Source organism: Saccopteryx leptura, chromosome 6 (genome assembly GCF_036850995.1).
Source record: "Saccopteryx leptura isolate mSacLep1 chromosome 6, mSacLep1_pri_phased_curated, whole genome shotgun sequence".
Lineage (NCBI taxonomy): Eukaryota > Metazoa > Chordata > Mammalia > Chiroptera > Emballonuridae > Saccopteryx > Saccopteryx leptura.
Genome location: NC_089508.1, coordinates 53,703,944 through 53,721,015, shown reverse-complemented (window position 1 = coordinate 53,721,015; position 17,072 = coordinate 53,703,944). Strand labels below are relative to the sequence as shown.

The following is a 17,072-nucleotide window of genomic DNA, read 5'->3' as shown; positions in this document are numbered from 1 at the left end:
ATATACACTGCCCTCAAAAATGAGGCGATATTTTATAGCTTCATATTCATTTTGAAATATCCCCTAGTTTTTGTGAGTAGTATATATAAAACTAGCTTTGGTCTCGATAAGTAAAAAAGTACAAGCCCCCAGAAACCAGTTTTATTAATGTTAAGGTTTGTGCGGCCCAGGGACTCCTCTGTAGTAGCAATTTGAAGATGAGTCTGAGAAGCAAACACTTGAGTCACACGAGCAGTGGGAGGCCATGGAGAAATTCAGGGTCAGTGGACACCAGCACACCAAAGCCCCAAAGCCCCGAACTGATTTCTTTGTAAGGAAGGGCAGGAATGATGGCCCTCTACTGGCCATAGGAAACAGAGGGAAGGGGGCCGCCTCTGGGCCCAAAGTCTTGGAACTCTCTCCCACAGGGCTTGAATTCTCAACAACCCCCTTTCGGCTTGTCCTGGACTCAGAGAGGTCAAATGGGTGTCTTGAGCTGCTGTCATTTTAAATTCATTTTGACAAGTGTTTAATTCTTCTTTATCACAACCCTTGGTCTGAGAGTGATATGCAAATAATAGCTATTCTGCCGCATGCAAAAGGTGCAGTATCTCTCCGTATGATCTGTCAATTAACTAGGGTCTGGCCCACCAGCCGCTTTAGGGGTGGTCCCGGGCAGGGAAGCCTCTGGCTTTCGGTTCCTGGCAATAGACAAGCATGCATGATCCAGGATCTGTAAAGATCTTAGCAGAGCAGCCGCCACCCATGATCCTGAGATGAGCGTGGGGTATGAATGGGGATTTTTGTATGTGACTCTGTGCCCATATTTGAGTTAATGAACACAAAGGTGTTTGTGAAGGTGAGTGTACACATGTAACCTCTGAGCTTGCCTATATGTATGTGTGAATGTGCAGCCAAGAGTAATTTTGGAGACCAGAATTATACAGAATAATAATGGTGGAGCCCAAAATCTTGGAGTTCATTCACTCCTCTCTTACACCCAAGAAAGTTAAAAATGTGTATCCAGATGGAAAGAGATCTCCAGAGAGCCTAAAACAGTGCCATCAATGACACACATCTTTTCTAAGTTTAAGTCTTTTTTCCTAAGTGCCTGTTAGGGAAGAAGATGGTTCAGTTCTTTCCCATGACCACCTGCTCTCAACCCTCAAAAACCAACATTTCCCATCTGGTAGAAAATGCATTCTCTGTGCAGAAAGGCTGTGGAAATTCTAAACATTGGTTCCAAAAGAGAATTCCATATTTCTGGAAAATAGTTTATTAATTCATTATAAGGACAGATACATAATCAATACCTTGGCTTAACACTAAAAAATGTCATATTTGTAAAGAGGAAAAAAGATGGAAAAATAATTAAATAATACAGCATAAACTAAATACAGACAAACGAGCAGATACTGATTACACTTGTCATGCATCAAAAAAAGGAAGGTTTTAAAATGAGACTCAAAAACATAAGGCGTTGATGGTAGGTGACAAAGGGATTAATACCCTGTAAAAGGCCAATAGACTCTTTCCTAATAAAAATACTACAACAAAGACACAAACCTAACACTTCCAAATTACCCAGAGCTCAAGTCATATATAATACTAGTGAGTAATGGCCACTTTCTTATCAACTGTGAGTTATAGGCAGATACCAGATTTATTACTTATTTGCTTTTGAGAAACAATTTTCCACCCAACCTAATGGGTTATAAATTGTCTCATTTGCAGCTATTTAATTTAAACCAGAACCTCAGTGCCTGTTAAACAAGAACATGAAAAATGACTATGTGGTGTAATGCTAAGAGCCTACTGTTAAAACAGCCATTTAATTCAGGGCATTTTTTTTCCTTTAGGAAAAAAAAAAATCAAACCGGCAAAATAAAACGAGGCTTTTGACCTTCAGAGCAATGATGAAACATATAGAGTGGTGTTAGCAACAGCAACGCTGAATGCTACAGAAATAATACAAGTGACAATTCTGTCCTTAACAAGATACAAAAACCAACATTAATAATCTTTAGTGTTATCATAGGCTGGTTGAAGGAGAGGGAGAGGGAGGAAATGTAGGTGCGATGTCAAATGTGAGTGACACCCGAGTGTAATAAACACAGATGCTGAAAGGGTCTGAGGAAGCTGCAACTCTGCTGAGAGACATTTCACCATTGGGGGGGGGGGGCGGTGAAGATAGACTGGTTATTTCTAATTTAGCGCAGAAGCCAGAGTTAACCCTTGATATGCCAATCGGTTAAAAAGATGCTCCTATGAGAAGCTGAGATGCAAAATCAAATAAATTACATTGTCCTTGTATAGCAGGATTGGATTGAATTAAAAACAAAACGAAACAAAACAAAATGAGCCAACTGCCCTTGTCCTGTGCAAAGACCTCCTTCTAGTACACAGGAGGAATGAGATTTCTCTTACCCCCTTCCCCATCAGCTCATGTTCAAGGCGCACGGAGTGGAAACGGCTGGCTGCCCTGCGCCTAATTCCCACTCCCCTCCCCCCCTTAGCTTCCCTCCCCCCCTTAGCTTCAGCAGGAAAGAAGATCCCAAACCCCCTCCATCCAGCAAATCTACCTCCCTGCATAGAAGGGAGGGAGGAATTTTTTTTTTTTTTTTTTTTACAGAGACAGAGAGTGAGTCAGAGAGAGGGATAGAAAGGGACAGACAGGAATGGAGAGAGATGAGAAGCATCAATCATTAGTTTTTCATTGCGTGTTGCAACACCTTAGTTGTCCATTGATTGCTTTCTCATATGTGCCTTGACCGCAGGCCTTCAGCAGACTGAGTAACCCCTTGCTGGAGGCAGCGACCTTGGGTTCAAGCTGGTGGGCTTTTCCTCAAACCAGATGAGCCCGCGCTCAAGCTGGCAACCTCGTGGTCTCGAACCCGGGTCCTCTGCATCCCAGTCCGACGCTCTATCCACTGCGCCACCGCCTGGTCAGGCGAATTTTATCCTCTTCACCCATCTCAAAAGTCCCCTTGTGAGGCCTGGATTCATCACCTCCAAGGAAAGCCCTCCCATTTCAATCCCTGGGAGAAAGATACAAGGGAAGCTGGAAGGTCTTCTCCAAACCTGCATTGGGGGTGGGCAGTCTGCCTGGGGAGGACGCACACGGAGGTGCAGAGAGAAGAGGAGGAAGGAGGGTAATGGCAAAGAGAAGGGCCAGACACAGGAGTCACGCTATGGCCTCGAAGCAGACATGAGGTAGTCATGTTGTTAGGGAAGGAAGGCGGGAGAACCACATGACACAGTCTGGGAGAAGCGTGAGAGGCAGGAGAGACAGAAAGAGGAGACATAGAAAAGGCGGAGAGGCGATGGAAGAGGATCAGGAAGGAAGCAAAGGGCACTAGAATGGGAGAGCAAGTTGGCTGGGGGAGAGGCCCTAGAGTAGTGAAGGCTGAGGAAGGAAGGGAGAGCAAGAGAAAGAAGATGTTCAAAACCAGGCACTTCACAAGTTACAAAATTAAATGCAGAGTTGCTCTGAGGGGAACCAGAGTTACCTTCTCTCTCTGGGCGATGGGAGGTGGGAGATGGGCAGCAATGGAACTAGAATGTTAGGCATTCAGAGCCTACTTGCACTCAGCCCAGCCAGACAGGAAAATGGGCTGGGGCTGTCTTTGTCAGACAGGGCACTGAAGACACTCTCAGAGTGTGTAATAAAAGGCTGGGTGATGCAGGTCAGGGACCCACAGGGCTGGGGATTGACCACTCTGGGGTACTGTCTTGACCTGGAGTAGGAATTAGGCTGTAGTGACCACTGCCTGGACCAAGGTTTCCCAGCTCACCAACCAGCGCACACACATGTGCTTCACATATGTGTACATCACATCTAGCCATGCCTCACATGTCTCTCCCATAGTACATGTGTCACAGAGTATGAGGGGAGTGAATAATCCATTTCTTCCTCTCCCTTTAGCCAAAGTACCCTAGGAGGCTCCAAATGGCTTGATGATGTTCAGTACTACAGGTACACAGGTGTCACATCCCACGACCCATAACAGCCTGCCCCAAATGGTAGACTCTAAGGGAGCTAAGCAGAGGAGGAGACGGGGGCTCTGGTCAAGCCTGGGCTGGCTCCTAAGGAGCAGGGGGTCTTTGACTGGCAGCTGTTCCCAGCGGCCTCCTCTAGAGCCTCACTGGGCTGAAGGTCTGGGCAGGGGCAAGAAGGTGCCTCTGGCAGACAGGTAAGTCTGTCTGACCCAATGGTTGCCTGCTCACACCCTCCCAGCTCCCTGTCCAGCCAGTCTACCCCTTGCTCTAGATCCACAACATCCAATGTGAGGTCAGGAGCCTCCGAAGGCAGGAAATCCTCAGGTTCCAGGTCGTGGAGGTGGAGGTCAGGGTTCCCTTTGGAGGCACTAAAGTCAGAGTGAACAATAACTTCAGCCTCCACCTGGTTCCTGCAGACTGGGGGTGGCTTCTTCCTCCCATTGCCCTGGTCAGAGCAGAGAACATGGAGACAGAGACTATCACTGAGAGTGCTCATGAGAAGAATGACCAACATATTTGGGGTGGAGAGAGACTGATACCCCTCCCTAGCACTCCAGAGTATATATCACATGGGAGCTGGTAAAGGAGGCATGCTGACTGTCCCTACAAGAGATGGTGATCAGACCCATGGGAAGGCAGGGAAAAACGGAATATTACTACTTGCCCTTGCCCAAGAGTTCCAGAAATATGGGATCCAGTCCGCACCTCAGAGAATAGAAGGAAGGGCTGAAGACACTCAGGCCCACGGTAACAGCTGTGACCGCTTAGGTCTATGTAGAGGAGGGGCTGTCCACAACCCAGGTGAAACACCGATTCCCGCAAATAGCCGCCCTTCTCCCCATTCACCTTTAGAGGCTCCAGTGGTCTTCCGGCTAAACTTCAATCCCCAGGGAAGCTACCATCAGGGGTCTCCAGAAAACTTACTACTTGCTCTTCACAAGCATGGGGACCTTTCTCTCTTTTCCTTTTTCTCCCATTTCCTCCCAGGACACTGACCTTTATGGCATCATACACCAGAGCCTGCAGCAACAACGTCTGCCCAGTTCCAGCAGGGGGCAGCAGGGCCCGGGTCAGAGAAGGCACAGGGCCTGCCTGGGGCAACTCACAGCCTGCCCAGGAACCTGCCCAGCTCGGCCCACCTGGCTGAGCCCAAGAGATCTGCACGGGGGAGAGAAGCAGGGGGCACAGAGGGGCTGGCAGGGGGAGGGAAGTGGATGGAGCCCCCTCCCATAGCCTCTGGCACCCCTGTCTTCTCCCTCCCCAAGGCTGTGGGAAGAGCGAAGAATAGGCTGACTCTGGGGGAAACAGGACAAATAAATCCTCTTACAGAAAAGCCTAATCCCACTGCTCTGGCAAAGCCCAGAGGTTTCCCAGCTAGGCAGGGTCTCTTTTAGCAGGCAGGCAGGGAAAGGTGAGGAAGGGCGCAGGGGTTTGAGCAGGCTGGTCAGAGAAGGGTGGGTGGGATAAGCCACCACTGCCAGCATGGAGGGACCTGCCCTGAGCAGCCCACATTATCCACGTTCTTGTCCCCCTTGGCTACAGACAAGCTGACCATCCTCTTTTGTCCATATTGGGGAGGGCTGGATCCTAGAGGTCTCCCCACATTCCAGGATAAGGAGGGATCTGGGTGTTCTGGCTACCCAGAGCCACTTGCAGACAACCCACTGGGGGACCTCTCCTCCTTCCATGATGCCAGGCTGACCTATTCCGCCAGAAATGGAGGCCCACCTGCTTCCCAGCCCTGCCAACCTTTTCAAGAGGGAGACATGCCTTTTCTTCTGCATCTGGCCCAAAGGGGGCGGAGAGGGTAGGAGGGCGGAGAGGGTAGGAGGGTGGAGAGGGTAGGAGGGTGGAGAGGGTCTCTCACAGGGTCACCCGTTGTGCTCTCGCGCCCCCTGGTGACACATTTGGGAGTGTGCCGCATGTGGGACTCAACCAACCCAGGCTCACCTTTCTCTTGGAGTGACCCAGGCAGTCTGAAACTCCACCACCCATAAGGCTGTGCACCTCAGCCCTGTCCTCAATGTCTGAGGGTGGTGGGGACCAGTCCTGGGGATGAGGGTGCACAAGAGACTCCAGTTCATGGGTAGCTGGGGGGCTGGGGGGTCCAAGGTGGGCTCGGGAGTACAGCGCTGGGTTCCCAGTGGTGGCTGTGGAGGACAGGCCTGGGAGGGCTTCCCTGGAAGGGAAGATTGGCACAGTGGTCAGAGTGAGGGCAGGTCTGGGACCTGGTCCAGCCTATGTCCCTGGGCAGGTTCTTCTCCATTTCTGGGACTTGCTTTCCAATCTGTGCAATGTGTAAGAAATTCTGTTTGTTCAAAACAGCTATGATACTACCAGTGGGACCCTTCCTCCCTTCCTCCAGGCATCTGGAGATTTGGGCTCCCTCCTTCCAAGATGCTGGCAGCTAGAGGAAGTGGGAGCCAGGTGGCTTTGCTTATATGTACCTCTTGTTGAGGGGACATGCTGGAAGCTTCCCTAAAGCTATCCCTTACTCTCATGAGGATATCACTCCCAATCCCTTCAACCCAGAGCCCTAATATTAATGGGGCTTCTGGGGGTGCCTAGGGCAAGTCATGGCCACGTTCCCTGCGCTCTCATTTCTGCAACCTTCTGGAAACCTCTCCTCTCCTCACCGGCTCCTTTGCCCACCTGTGGGGGCCACGGCGCAGGCCAGCACACATGCAGGCCAGGAGGCAGAGGAGGCCCAGGCAGACACCCACGATGATGCCCGTGACTGAGTGCACATCCAAGGAGTCTGGTTGGGGGGAGAGAGAGGGGACAGGACAGGTCAAGGGCCGGAGGAGGCCCAGGGTTCACAGATCAGGACTTCTTACGGTTTCCTCAGGGGACCACTGGCTCAAGTTCCACCCTTTGGACACTCGAAATCTCCTGAAGCAAGGACAGGAGAGCCCCATAGCCTCGCAGAGACCACAGCTACCTCCTCCCTGTTCTTCTCATTGGAAAGTTGTGGCCCCTCCCCATCAACCTGCCTGCCAACCAGGGCTGGTTTCATGAGTGTGCAGTAAGTGGTTGCACGGCTCATGCTTAGAAGGGCTCTGTGCTTGGTTTTAATGCTGTACTGCCACCATCTTGAAACTTTTCCAATTGTAAAAATAATAAACCTCTCACTTTCATTTCACATTGGGATCTTCAAATTACATAGCCAGTCCTGCTGCCCACCACCAACCCATAAAGCTCATCACCTCTCCAAGCCAACCCTCCAATCAAAGCAATCTCCCAAAGAAACCAAGCCAGTCTCCCAAAAATCTGACCTCTCAGCAGAACCACCTCTGAACCAAACCACACCTACTTCCCCTTCAAATCTGTTCTCTCCGCACCAAACTAGGAGGGCAGCTGTCCAAACCAATTTAAGTGTAGTCGTGCCTAGAGGCAGGGCCTTGGAACAGATGGCTTTAGGGTTAGAAGTCAACTCCAGGGGCCTCTGGGGACCTCAGGCCGCCTTGGGATGGGCCCCGCCCCTCCCCTCCTGCTCTTACCTGAGAGCTTCTCCTGGAGAGTGATCACATCCTGCAGGCCGGAGAAGGGCCCAGGCCCCACCTCCGTACGTGCCCCCATCTTAAAGAAGTACCTAGTGTCGCTCTCAAGGCCGCGTACCTCAGCACTGAAGATGTTTCCTGGGAGGCAGGGGAAGCAGGGAGGGCAAGGCTAGTGGGTGGAGTGGCGGCGGGACGCAGGGATAGGCTGGGAGGCAGGACTGAGAAAGTCTGCTTTTCCCACTCAGACAGCGGTTTCTGCCTGTTCCTCCTGGAAACCCCTAGAACCGCAGTGGCACGCCCACTACTGATCCAGCCATTGGAGAGGTTGGAAAGAGGGAAGAGCATGGGGGAGCTATTGCTCCGACACCCTCAGGTAAAGCCCTCACCCTCCGTGGTGAGCAGAGTCCACTGGTGCTCGGGCTGGGTGTGGTTGTTGCTGTATAGGATCAGATACTCCACGATCTCCCCGTTGGGCTCCGTGGGGGGGCACCAGTGCAGCAGAACAGTGGACGGCGTCAAGGAGCTCAGGCGCAGGTCGGATGGGGGCGTTGAGGGCCCTGGGGTGCAGGAGAGAGAAAGGGGTAAGTCGGGGTCACTGGGAGCCTCAGCTCTGGGGGCAGTTGTGAGACAGAGTATGAGGACATGACATCTATTTTTTTTTTTTTTTCTTCACTGGAACAAACCACTCAGTCACAAAGCAAAATGAGATCTGGCGTCTAATTGGGGAATCTGGAAAACAGTTGGAGGGGGGCTTCAACACTGTGCCTCTCCTTGCTGAAACTCTTCCCCCCTCCTTGGCGCAGAGCTCCCTAAATTTCCACACCAAGATATTTCCAAGGGTTGAAGAGACTGTCTGGTCTTCTAGGGACCTGGAGGCAGAGCTCAAAATTTTTTGGAAGGCTTACCTTTTATTTTAAACTCTCAAACTAAGTTTGCCTTCTATTCCATAGCAAAGTTTACTATCAAAATGGTGTTTCCTAGAATCTATGTAAACACAATTAATTAAATTAAAAAAAATAGTGTTTAAAATTACATATCACTTAAAGTTCCTAACTCCCCTGCCACCCCAAATCTTCAAGTGAAGTTGGTTGATGCTCTGTGTAGCCCGTCGATGCCCCCAGGTCCAGTGTCACGGGCACCCCCGTGTGAGAAGTACCACCTTGGCAGACTTTGTTTTGTTTTTAAGAAAAGCAGCTGATCCTGGGAGGTGGGGGTGGATGAGGAAGGTGAGAAGGGGGACACAGATGACTGGTGAGTTGGAAAGGACAGAGATTTGGGAGTTCAGGTATCTGAGGCCTGACAGAGGGTGGGATGCGGACCCTGGGTGCGAAGGTATAACACTGCCACCTCTTTGACTCTGGGGGACCCTCTGCTTCTCAGGCTCCAGTCTCCCCATATGAAGAAAAAGAAGCTGTCCCCCTCTATAGCCCGGTCACTTGTGCTGGGGATCCAATGTCACAAAGTCAACTTCAAGACAACACTGGGTCTCCCTAAATTCTGCATGCAATTTAAGACCATAATAACAAGTCAAAGAGGGGTGAGAAACAATCTGAAAGCAGTTTTTAAAAAAGCAAATTCATGAGAGCGGAGAGCCTCCACAGTCCACCCCCCCCCCCATCATCCTGTTTCAAGTTGTGGGACAAAGGTCTTCTGTGGATGGGAAGGTGACAGTCTTAGGGCTGGCAGAAACGAACAGCCTCTGCTGTGACAACAAAAGTCCTTTTGTCTTGAAATGCTATTTCCGGAGGGTTCCAGAGTCACAGACTTGCAGAGTGAATGGTCCCACCCTCTCTTTTTACAGATGAGTACACTGAGGCCCTGAGTGGGGAAGGAACCTGCCCAAGTCTCCCGGTATGGATGAGGCACCCCCGTGCAGAATCCAGGACACCTGACCCCCTACCCTGCCCTTCACCAGCTTAGCAGGTCTTTGCACAGTCTCTTAAAAGAAGCCACTCCTCTAAATCTTACGCTATTATTTTTATGGATAAATGGTAAAGACCAGCACAGGACTGGCCTGTGTAAATGTAAGCAGATGACATACCCTTCTGGGGTTCTAAGTGATAGTTTAGAAAAGAGGGCTTTTGAACAAGGAGTTGGGTAGCAGATAGATTGGTAGCAATAGGGATGAGGGGCCACTCACGGTCAGGCAGCGTGGAGCGCTCCACCACGGAGCCGAAAGGCCCATCCATGTCCACACCGTGGGACTGTACTGCAAACTCGTATTTGGTGAACGGTTTCAGCCCACCAATGAGGATGTCTTCTCCAGAGCTGCCAAGGCAAGAAACGTAGCTAGTACGCTCCGCATGCCCTCCTAGCAGGGCAGCTCCTTGAAACCTACTCCCCTGCCCCCGGCCCGGCCCCAGGCCCTGCCCTGGGAAAGGGACCACGGACACTAGTCAGAGAAGCTACACAGAGGTCTGGATGTACAATGCTTCCAGAACATCAGGCTCCACGTCCCATTTCCAAGCTAGGCTCCTTCCTCTAGGCCACCTTCCTGGATTAATTCAAGTCATCCTTCACCCAAGGAACCGTCTCTGATGCATCTTTTCCCTGATTTAATTTTGCTTTTGCTGCAACTGTATACCTCTATTGCTTTTAATGCAATGTTTCCTTTATCAAACCAGCAGCTCCTGAGGGCCGGGGTTCTGTCTCCCCATCTGACTGGGGGCCCTCTCAGGAAAGCAGCGGGGCCGTCTCTTCACCATCATACTGGGAGCCCTCGGAGGCTGAAGAAATAGGTCTGTCTGCATCACGTTCCCAAGGGTTCAGTACCAGGCTCTGTTGTGAGGGGATGGGATCACGTGGACTCTCCTTTGTCACCGTCAGGTCATCAGACCCTCCATGTTTCCCCAGTGTAATTGTAACACGTGGGGCCCTAAAGGTTTCTGAATCCCCCAGGGTCCCTCTTATCCCTACCTGCTGCCTTCCTTCCCCTTTTACAGCAGTAAGCCCTCTTTCCCACCTGGTATAATAGGTGACCAGGGAGGCATTCCGGAGCCCCCAGGGGCTGAAGCGTACAGTGTAGTTGACAATCTTGACTGTGGTGAAGTCTGGCTTTTTCCACCGAAGCCAAATGGACGTGGAGCTGTTTGATTCTGCATGGACATGAGCGGGGGGTAAGGGTGGCCCCCTCTGGATGGGCAGGTCTGAAAGGTAAAAATTAGAGTGTGAGGAAGGGAGGAAGGACACTAACCTTGAAAAGGTATGGTGCTTTACAGTCCCCAGTGTAGTCCTTTTCTTCTGCCCTTTCTCCCTGGTCCTCTGAGCGGGGAGCAGCCTTCTCACTTCACAGATGGGGAAGCTAAGGCTCCCAAGAAGTTAAGTGATTTTTTTTTTTTTTTGCCAAGGTCATATGTATAGTAGACTGTAGAAGACAGAGGCAGCAAATCATAGCAATTAAGAACACAGATTCTAGAGCCAGGCTGCCCTGGTTCAAATTCCAGCTCTGCCCCTTGCTGTCTGTGTGACCTTAGAGAAGTGACTTAACCTCTCTGTCTCCATTCCCTATTCTGTCAGCGAGGCTCCTCATAGTACCTACTTCATAGTATTGTTATGAGGATTAAGTTAGTTAATATTTGCAAAGTGTATAGAAATGTATCTGACATTTTCTTTTGTTTTGTTTTTGAGTTATAATTCATATGCCATAAAATTCAGTTTAAAAATGTACAATACAGTGGTTTTTAGTACATTCATAAGTTTGTGCAGCCATCCACACTACCCAATTCCACAAAGTTTTTATTGTCCTGAAAAGAAACCCTGTTCCCCATGAGTCCCCATTTCACCTTTCCTCCAGCCCCTGGCAATCCCAAACCTACCTTATATCTCTATGGACTTGCCTACTCTGGGTGTTTCATATCAACGGAATCACACAATATGTGTTTAGGGGGTTATATCTGGCCTCCGTCACTTACAATGTTTTTAAGGTTCCTCCATGTTGTACGATGTTTCAGCACTTCATTCCTTTGTGTGGTATGTGGCATGTTATGGACTGAATGTTTGTGTCTCTCCCAATTTGATATGTTGAAATTTGAACATATGGCGGAGTCCTCATTAATGGCATCAGTCCCTGTCTGTATCCATTCAGACTGACATAACAAAGTACCATAGACAGGGGGGCTTATAAAAATCTCCTGGTTCTGGAGGCTGGAGTCTGAGATCAGAGCGCCAGTGTGGGGAGGCTCTGCTGAGAGCCCTCTCCCGGGTTGCAGACTGCCAACTTCTCACTGCACAGTCCCATAGTGAAGAGTAGTGAAAGGAAGCAAACTCCCTTGTGACTCTTCTAAGGGCACTAATCCCATTCATGAGGGCTCCACACTCATGACTGTATTTAATTCCTAATTATCTCCTAATACATCACACTGGAGGGCAGGGTTTCAACATATGAATTTGGGGGGACACAAACTTTCAGTCCCTAGCAATGTTCTTGCAGAAGAGACCCCAAGAGCCCTCCAGCCACAGTGAGAAGATAGCCTAATGGTCTATGAGCCAGGAAGTAGGCTCTCACCAGAAACCGACTGTGTCAGTGCCTTGATTTTGGACTTCCCAGCCTCTAGAACTGTGAGAAATAAGTGGTAATTATTGAAGTCTATGGTATTTTTGTTAGAACAGCATAAACTAAGGCATATATAGCAAGCACTATGAGTACTGTACATGAATGATGTGTTCATTACATAAACATAAAATAAAATGAACTTCATGAAAGCAGTGTGCTGTCCACCACTAAATTCCCCAAATAGAGGGCACACAGTAGACCAGGGGTCCCCAAACTTTTTACACAGGAGGCCAGTTCACTGTCCCTCAGACCGTTGGAGGGCCGGACTATAAAAAAACTATGAACAAATCCCTATGCACATTGCACATATCTTATTTTAAAGTAAAAAAACAAAATGGGAACAAATACAATATTGAAAATAAAGAATAAGTAAATTTAAATCAACAATCTGACCAGTATTTCAATGGGAACTATGCTCCTCTCACTGACCACCAATGAAAGAGGTGCCCCTTCCAGAAGTGCGGCGGGGGCCGGATAAATGGCCTCAGGGGGCCGCATGTGGCCCGCGGGCCGTAGTTTGGGGACCCCTGCAGTAGACACTCAGTAAAATATCTGCTGAGTGAACGAGCTGGAATTAGAACCCAGGTTTCTTGGCACTGGTTGAGTGCTCCTTCCACATGGTTAAATATCAGTCTGGGAAGCCAGGGGTGAGCGAACGTCATGATGGGCAACAGAGGTGTCCAGCACAGGGCCACACAGGCCTGCAGTGGAAAGACTTCTGCCTGAGAGCCAGGGGTCTTGGTTCTAGTCCAGGCTCTGTGCAACCTTGGACAAGTCCCTTTCCCTTTCTGAGCCTTTGTTTCCTGGTGGGCCACACAGGGATAGTCTCCCTGCCTGTGGTGGAGGGATAATCTGATAAACAATATGATGTAGGTGGACGTGGTTTAAAAACTGCTTAAAGATCACCTGACTGGTGGTGACACAGTGGATAGAGAGTCTACCAGGAATGCTGAGGTCTCCGGTTTGAAACCCTGGGCTTGCCAGGTCAAGGCACATGTAAGAAGCAATTATTATGAGTTGATGCTTCCTGCTCTTCCCTCTCCTTTCTCTCTCTCTCCCCTCTCTAAAATCAAGAAATAAAATCTTTTAAAAATTACTAACGGTCAAAGTTGGGGTCAGGAGTCACTGATCATCCATAGGGTTGCTCTGTCCAAACCTTCCCAATTAGCACTGCTCATGGATAAGGAAAATACGGTAGCAGACCTAGAAGACCATGCACAAACTGGAGCTTCTTTCCATAACAGAGGCTGTCTGGATCTAGAGGACCCCTAAGCCTAGGAGAATGGGTTTGGGGTGCCTGAGGCTACCAGACAGCCTGACCGCCAAGGCCAGCCCAGAGGAAAGGGAAAGGAAGCCACACACAGACCTCTCGCCTGCGCCTCCCTCACCTGGCGTGGGAGCCTTCTCCGTCTTGCCCTTCCATACTGCTGCGTAGCCGTCCTCATGTTTGTTGAATGCCACAAGCTTCACCTCGTACAGCCGGCCAGGGACTGGGGAAGGTCAAGGGGTCATTCACTAGCTAGAGGAACCTGTGGGGTCACTGTCTCCTCCCCATTAAGGATTCCGTCTTGACTTCTGCACCCAGCTTATCCTGTACCCAGCTTATCCAGTCGCCTGAAGCTATGTCTGTCGTCTGTCTCACTCTATTCCCCCCCCCCCACCAGCCCTCCTCACCTAGCTGGGTGAGTTCATACTGCTTCACTTTCTTCTTGAGCCGGACAGGCCCCACATCCCAAGCCTGGTCTCCACGGCCCCCTGGGGGGCTCTCACCATCAGCCTCCTCCTCGGCCCCCACCTCCCGCCAGTACAGTTTGTAGCCAGAGATCTGGGCGGGGTGCGGGGGCGGCTGCCACGACACAACCAGGGACTCCATCCTTGCGCGTACCTTCAACTCTGCAGGGGCAAAAGGGACTGGGGAACAGGATGAGAGGAGGAGGAGAAAGTGAATGAGGAATGAGGAGAAGGAGGCCAGGGATGGGAGAGCGGGACGAGGCAGGAGGAAGCAAAAAGGAAGAAGACAGCATTGAGTAAGAGCTTTGCCAGCCTTTCCCCCAAGTGATCGCTACTCAGCCACCACTCTAAGTGCCAGGCCAGGACTGGTCTAGAGGTGAACTCACTATTCCACAAACCCACAGTGCTGAGAATGGGGGATATCTCCTGGGCATTTGCATAGAGGTTAGCAGGGAGCGCCCTATGGCAGGGCTGACAGTCCCTGCACAGTGATAGCGTAAGTTTTCTGAAGGATGAATGCATGGATACTGCAAAGGCAAGAGGGTCACAGGGTTGCTGAGACCAGGAAGGAGGGGCAGAGCGTAAATGTAGGGGGCTTACTGTGTGTCAGACACTGCTCTAAGCATTTTGTGCATATATTTTAACTTCATTCTCACAACCCTATAAAATAATGAAGATACCATTATCCTCATTTTACAAGTAAGAAAGGCTCAGAGAAGTTAAATATCTTGCCCAAGGTCACACAGATAGTATATGCACCAGGTTTTGTCTGCATTTAGTCACTCTACTATTGGGCCTTTCAACAAAACCAACAAACATGATAATGGCAGCAGCTGCTATTTAACAGCTATTGTGCACTAAACATTTTGTTTACAGTACATTCATTATCAGTCCTCATGCCTCGCTTGCAAGTAAATGAAGCCTTAGAGAGCTGTGACTGGTTTGTAGAAGGTTACACAGAAGAAGGGGCACTTGAGCCCAGATGTGTCTGCAAAGGCCACATCTACACCCATCCTCCCTGACCCGTCAAACAGGGGGAGCTGTGGCAAATCTCTGATAGAGGGGGTGGTTGGGTCTGGGTTCCAAGGTCACCCCCCCACACACACACACACACACACAGGCACATACACCTCCTGGTCTTGTCCCCTCTGAGCCCATACCGTGGCTCTGGTTGTGCATGTTGGGCGTCCTGTGCTGCATCCACTGGGAGGGCGCCCCATAGCCGGCCCCCGTGCCAGCTGAAATTCGCACTCGATATACCTTGTTGGGCAGAAGTGAGTTCAGCGTAAGCTGTGTCTCATTCCCTGGCACCTCGGTGGTGAAAATCTGATCTGTTGGGACAGAAAAGACTGGCTGCTGAAAGGTCACTTGAAGACAATGACCCCTCAACTCTCCTACACAGACTTGTCTACCTCAGAGTCTGGTCCCTCATTGCCATCAGAGACTGAGGCCCTCTCAGCACTAGCCGCTCAGTGCCTGTGTGGACTCCATGGCTCCAGGGCTGACCCTTGGGCCTCCCACCCTCGCCATCAGCATCAGCTTGGAGTGGGAAGAATCATGGCATGCAGTCCCCACTTCTCCATAAGAGGTCAATGACACCCCCTCCCCCACACACCAGGGTGCAAGTGCAGAGGTTGTCTGTGAGGGCCATCAGCTACCACCTGCCTTCCAGAGCCCTGAAAACCATCCCCAAACCCCTGCCTCACCCTCCCCTCCCCTCCCTCTTCACTCTCACCCTGGCCCTCAGGCCACTTGCCTTCTTTTAACCTTTATCCCTTTCAAACTCCTGACTTAGATTGCCGACATCAGCCCTATCATATCCTCCCCCTGTTACCCCACCCCACAAGCACCCCCTCACCTCCCTATCCCTCATCTGCTCTTTGAGCTGGAAGAGACCCCAGGGATCACCCAGGCCACCCATTTCATATCACAGATAAGGAAACTGAGGCAGGGATTCAGCAGGATGACACATTACAGCTGTAAAGAAGGTGGAGCCAAAACACAGGCCTCCCTCTGCCTTGAGCTAGCCCTCTTTTCACTCCTGCCACCTCCACCTCTAGCTCCACACTCCTCCTTTCCAGGTTCCTTTCCCTGCTCCCCAACGCTGCCTAATTTCCTCAGACTCCTCCCACTCTACATAGGTCTTCAGAGGCTCTGAGCGACTCCTCACAGACAATTCCCAGCCAGGTGGAGCCAGCACCCTGCCTCCACTCACCTTCCTTTCCCAAACTGTACTCTATCTTGTACTTCACCACCTGCCCATTGCTCAGGCTGAGAGGCAGGGGCAGCCATGCCACCCTGATGTCCGAGGGGTTGGGGCTGGACAGGGAAAGCTGGGGTGCTGCACTGGGGACTGAGACAGAAGAACATCAGCATGAGCTCTGCTCCACCGACGTGGAAGGTGAGGCCCAGGAGCGGTCAGAGACTTGCCCAGGTCACACAGCAAGTCAGAAGTAGGACCAGGACCAGGATCTGAGGGAGGAAAGGGAGCCTCTCAGGGGAGCCCCAAGCTGGAGAGGAGGAGACATACTCCCCACCCTGAAAAAGGTTTAGGGTACAATCTTCCACATCCAGTGGGTTAAAGTCACTGGTCCCTGCTTGACTGGGTGGTATGTGGGTGTCAGGGGAAAAGGGCCATATGATATAGGGAATCACAAGCTGAGATCTCTCAAGTCCCAGTTGTCCTACTGACCCTGGGCAAGTCACTCTCATTTTCTGGGCCTCAGTTTCCCCAACTATAAATTGGGAAAAAGAACCTTTGCCCACCCCTTTTAGGATACAAAGGATGACACAAGGCAGGTAAAAATGCCTTGGCATTTACTAGTAGAGAAGCCAAGCTACCACCCCCAGGGAATTCTCTGGACCCCAAGGTGCCCATTGCAGGTTCAGAGGCCCTACCATCATCCAGTGTGTGGACCAGCGCTGGGGTGGAGGTGCGGCTGGCCCCCAGCTGAGAGTAGGCCACTACATAGAACTCATAATCCGTGTTGGGTTCCAGGTCCCGAACCTGTAGCTCTGTCGTGTCATTGTTCACTGCAAACTGGTATTCCACATTGTCCATGCCTGGGGCAGTGACACAGGGGACAAAGGGACCATCACAGGAACACCACTAGGGGCCCACCAGCTGAAGGCTATCTAAGGGCCTTTCATATGGTCCCAATCTCGGGAATAGTCTGTTTGTAGCTAAATCATCCCAGATAATCTGCATTGAAGAGTATAAACTCTCTTGGCTTCTAGTTTCTCTGTATTAATCCCGCCACTGGTCAGGAAGTTCTTTCCCGCATCTAATTGAAGTGACATCTACTGCATTG

At 50.6% G+C, this 17,072-nt stretch overlaps 1 protein-coding gene across 2 annotated transcripts in view; it reads right to left on the bottom strand.

Annotated features, from left to right (window-relative positions):
* Positions 1-2,633: 2,633 nt before the first annotated feature.
* IGDCC4 (immunoglobulin superfamily DCC subclass member 4) overlaps positions 2,634-17,072 on the bottom strand; it is a 41,290-nt gene continuing 26,851 nt past the window's right edge. The window contains exons 8-20 of one of the 2 annotated variants that reach the window (XM_066344481.1): positions 16,660-16,824; positions 15,977-16,114; positions 14,922-15,092; positions 13,705-13,941; positions 13,419-13,520; positions 10,441-10,624; positions 9,619-9,746; positions 7,865-8,035; positions 7,479-7,616; positions 6,631-6,736; positions 5,929-6,157; positions 4,975-5,136; positions 2,634-4,423 (exon numbers count right to left, since the gene is read on the bottom strand). In XM_066344481.1, coding sequence (XP_066200578.1) covers positions 4,019-4,423; positions 4,975-5,136; positions 5,929-6,157; positions 6,631-6,736; positions 7,479-7,616; positions 7,865-8,035; positions 9,619-9,746; positions 10,441-10,624; positions 13,419-13,520; positions 13,705-13,941; positions 14,922-15,092; positions 15,977-16,114; positions 16,660-16,824 — 2,336 coding nt within the window. In that variant the 3' untranslated portion in view covers positions 2,634-4,018. The remainder of the gene's footprint in view (positions 4,424-4,974; positions 5,137-5,928; positions 6,158-6,630; positions 6,737-7,478; positions 7,617-7,864; positions 8,036-9,618; positions 9,747-10,440; positions 10,625-13,418; positions 13,521-13,704; positions 13,942-14,921; positions 15,093-15,976; positions 16,115-16,659; positions 16,825-17,072) is intronic. The other variant, XR_010746325.1, reaches the window with a different exon arrangement.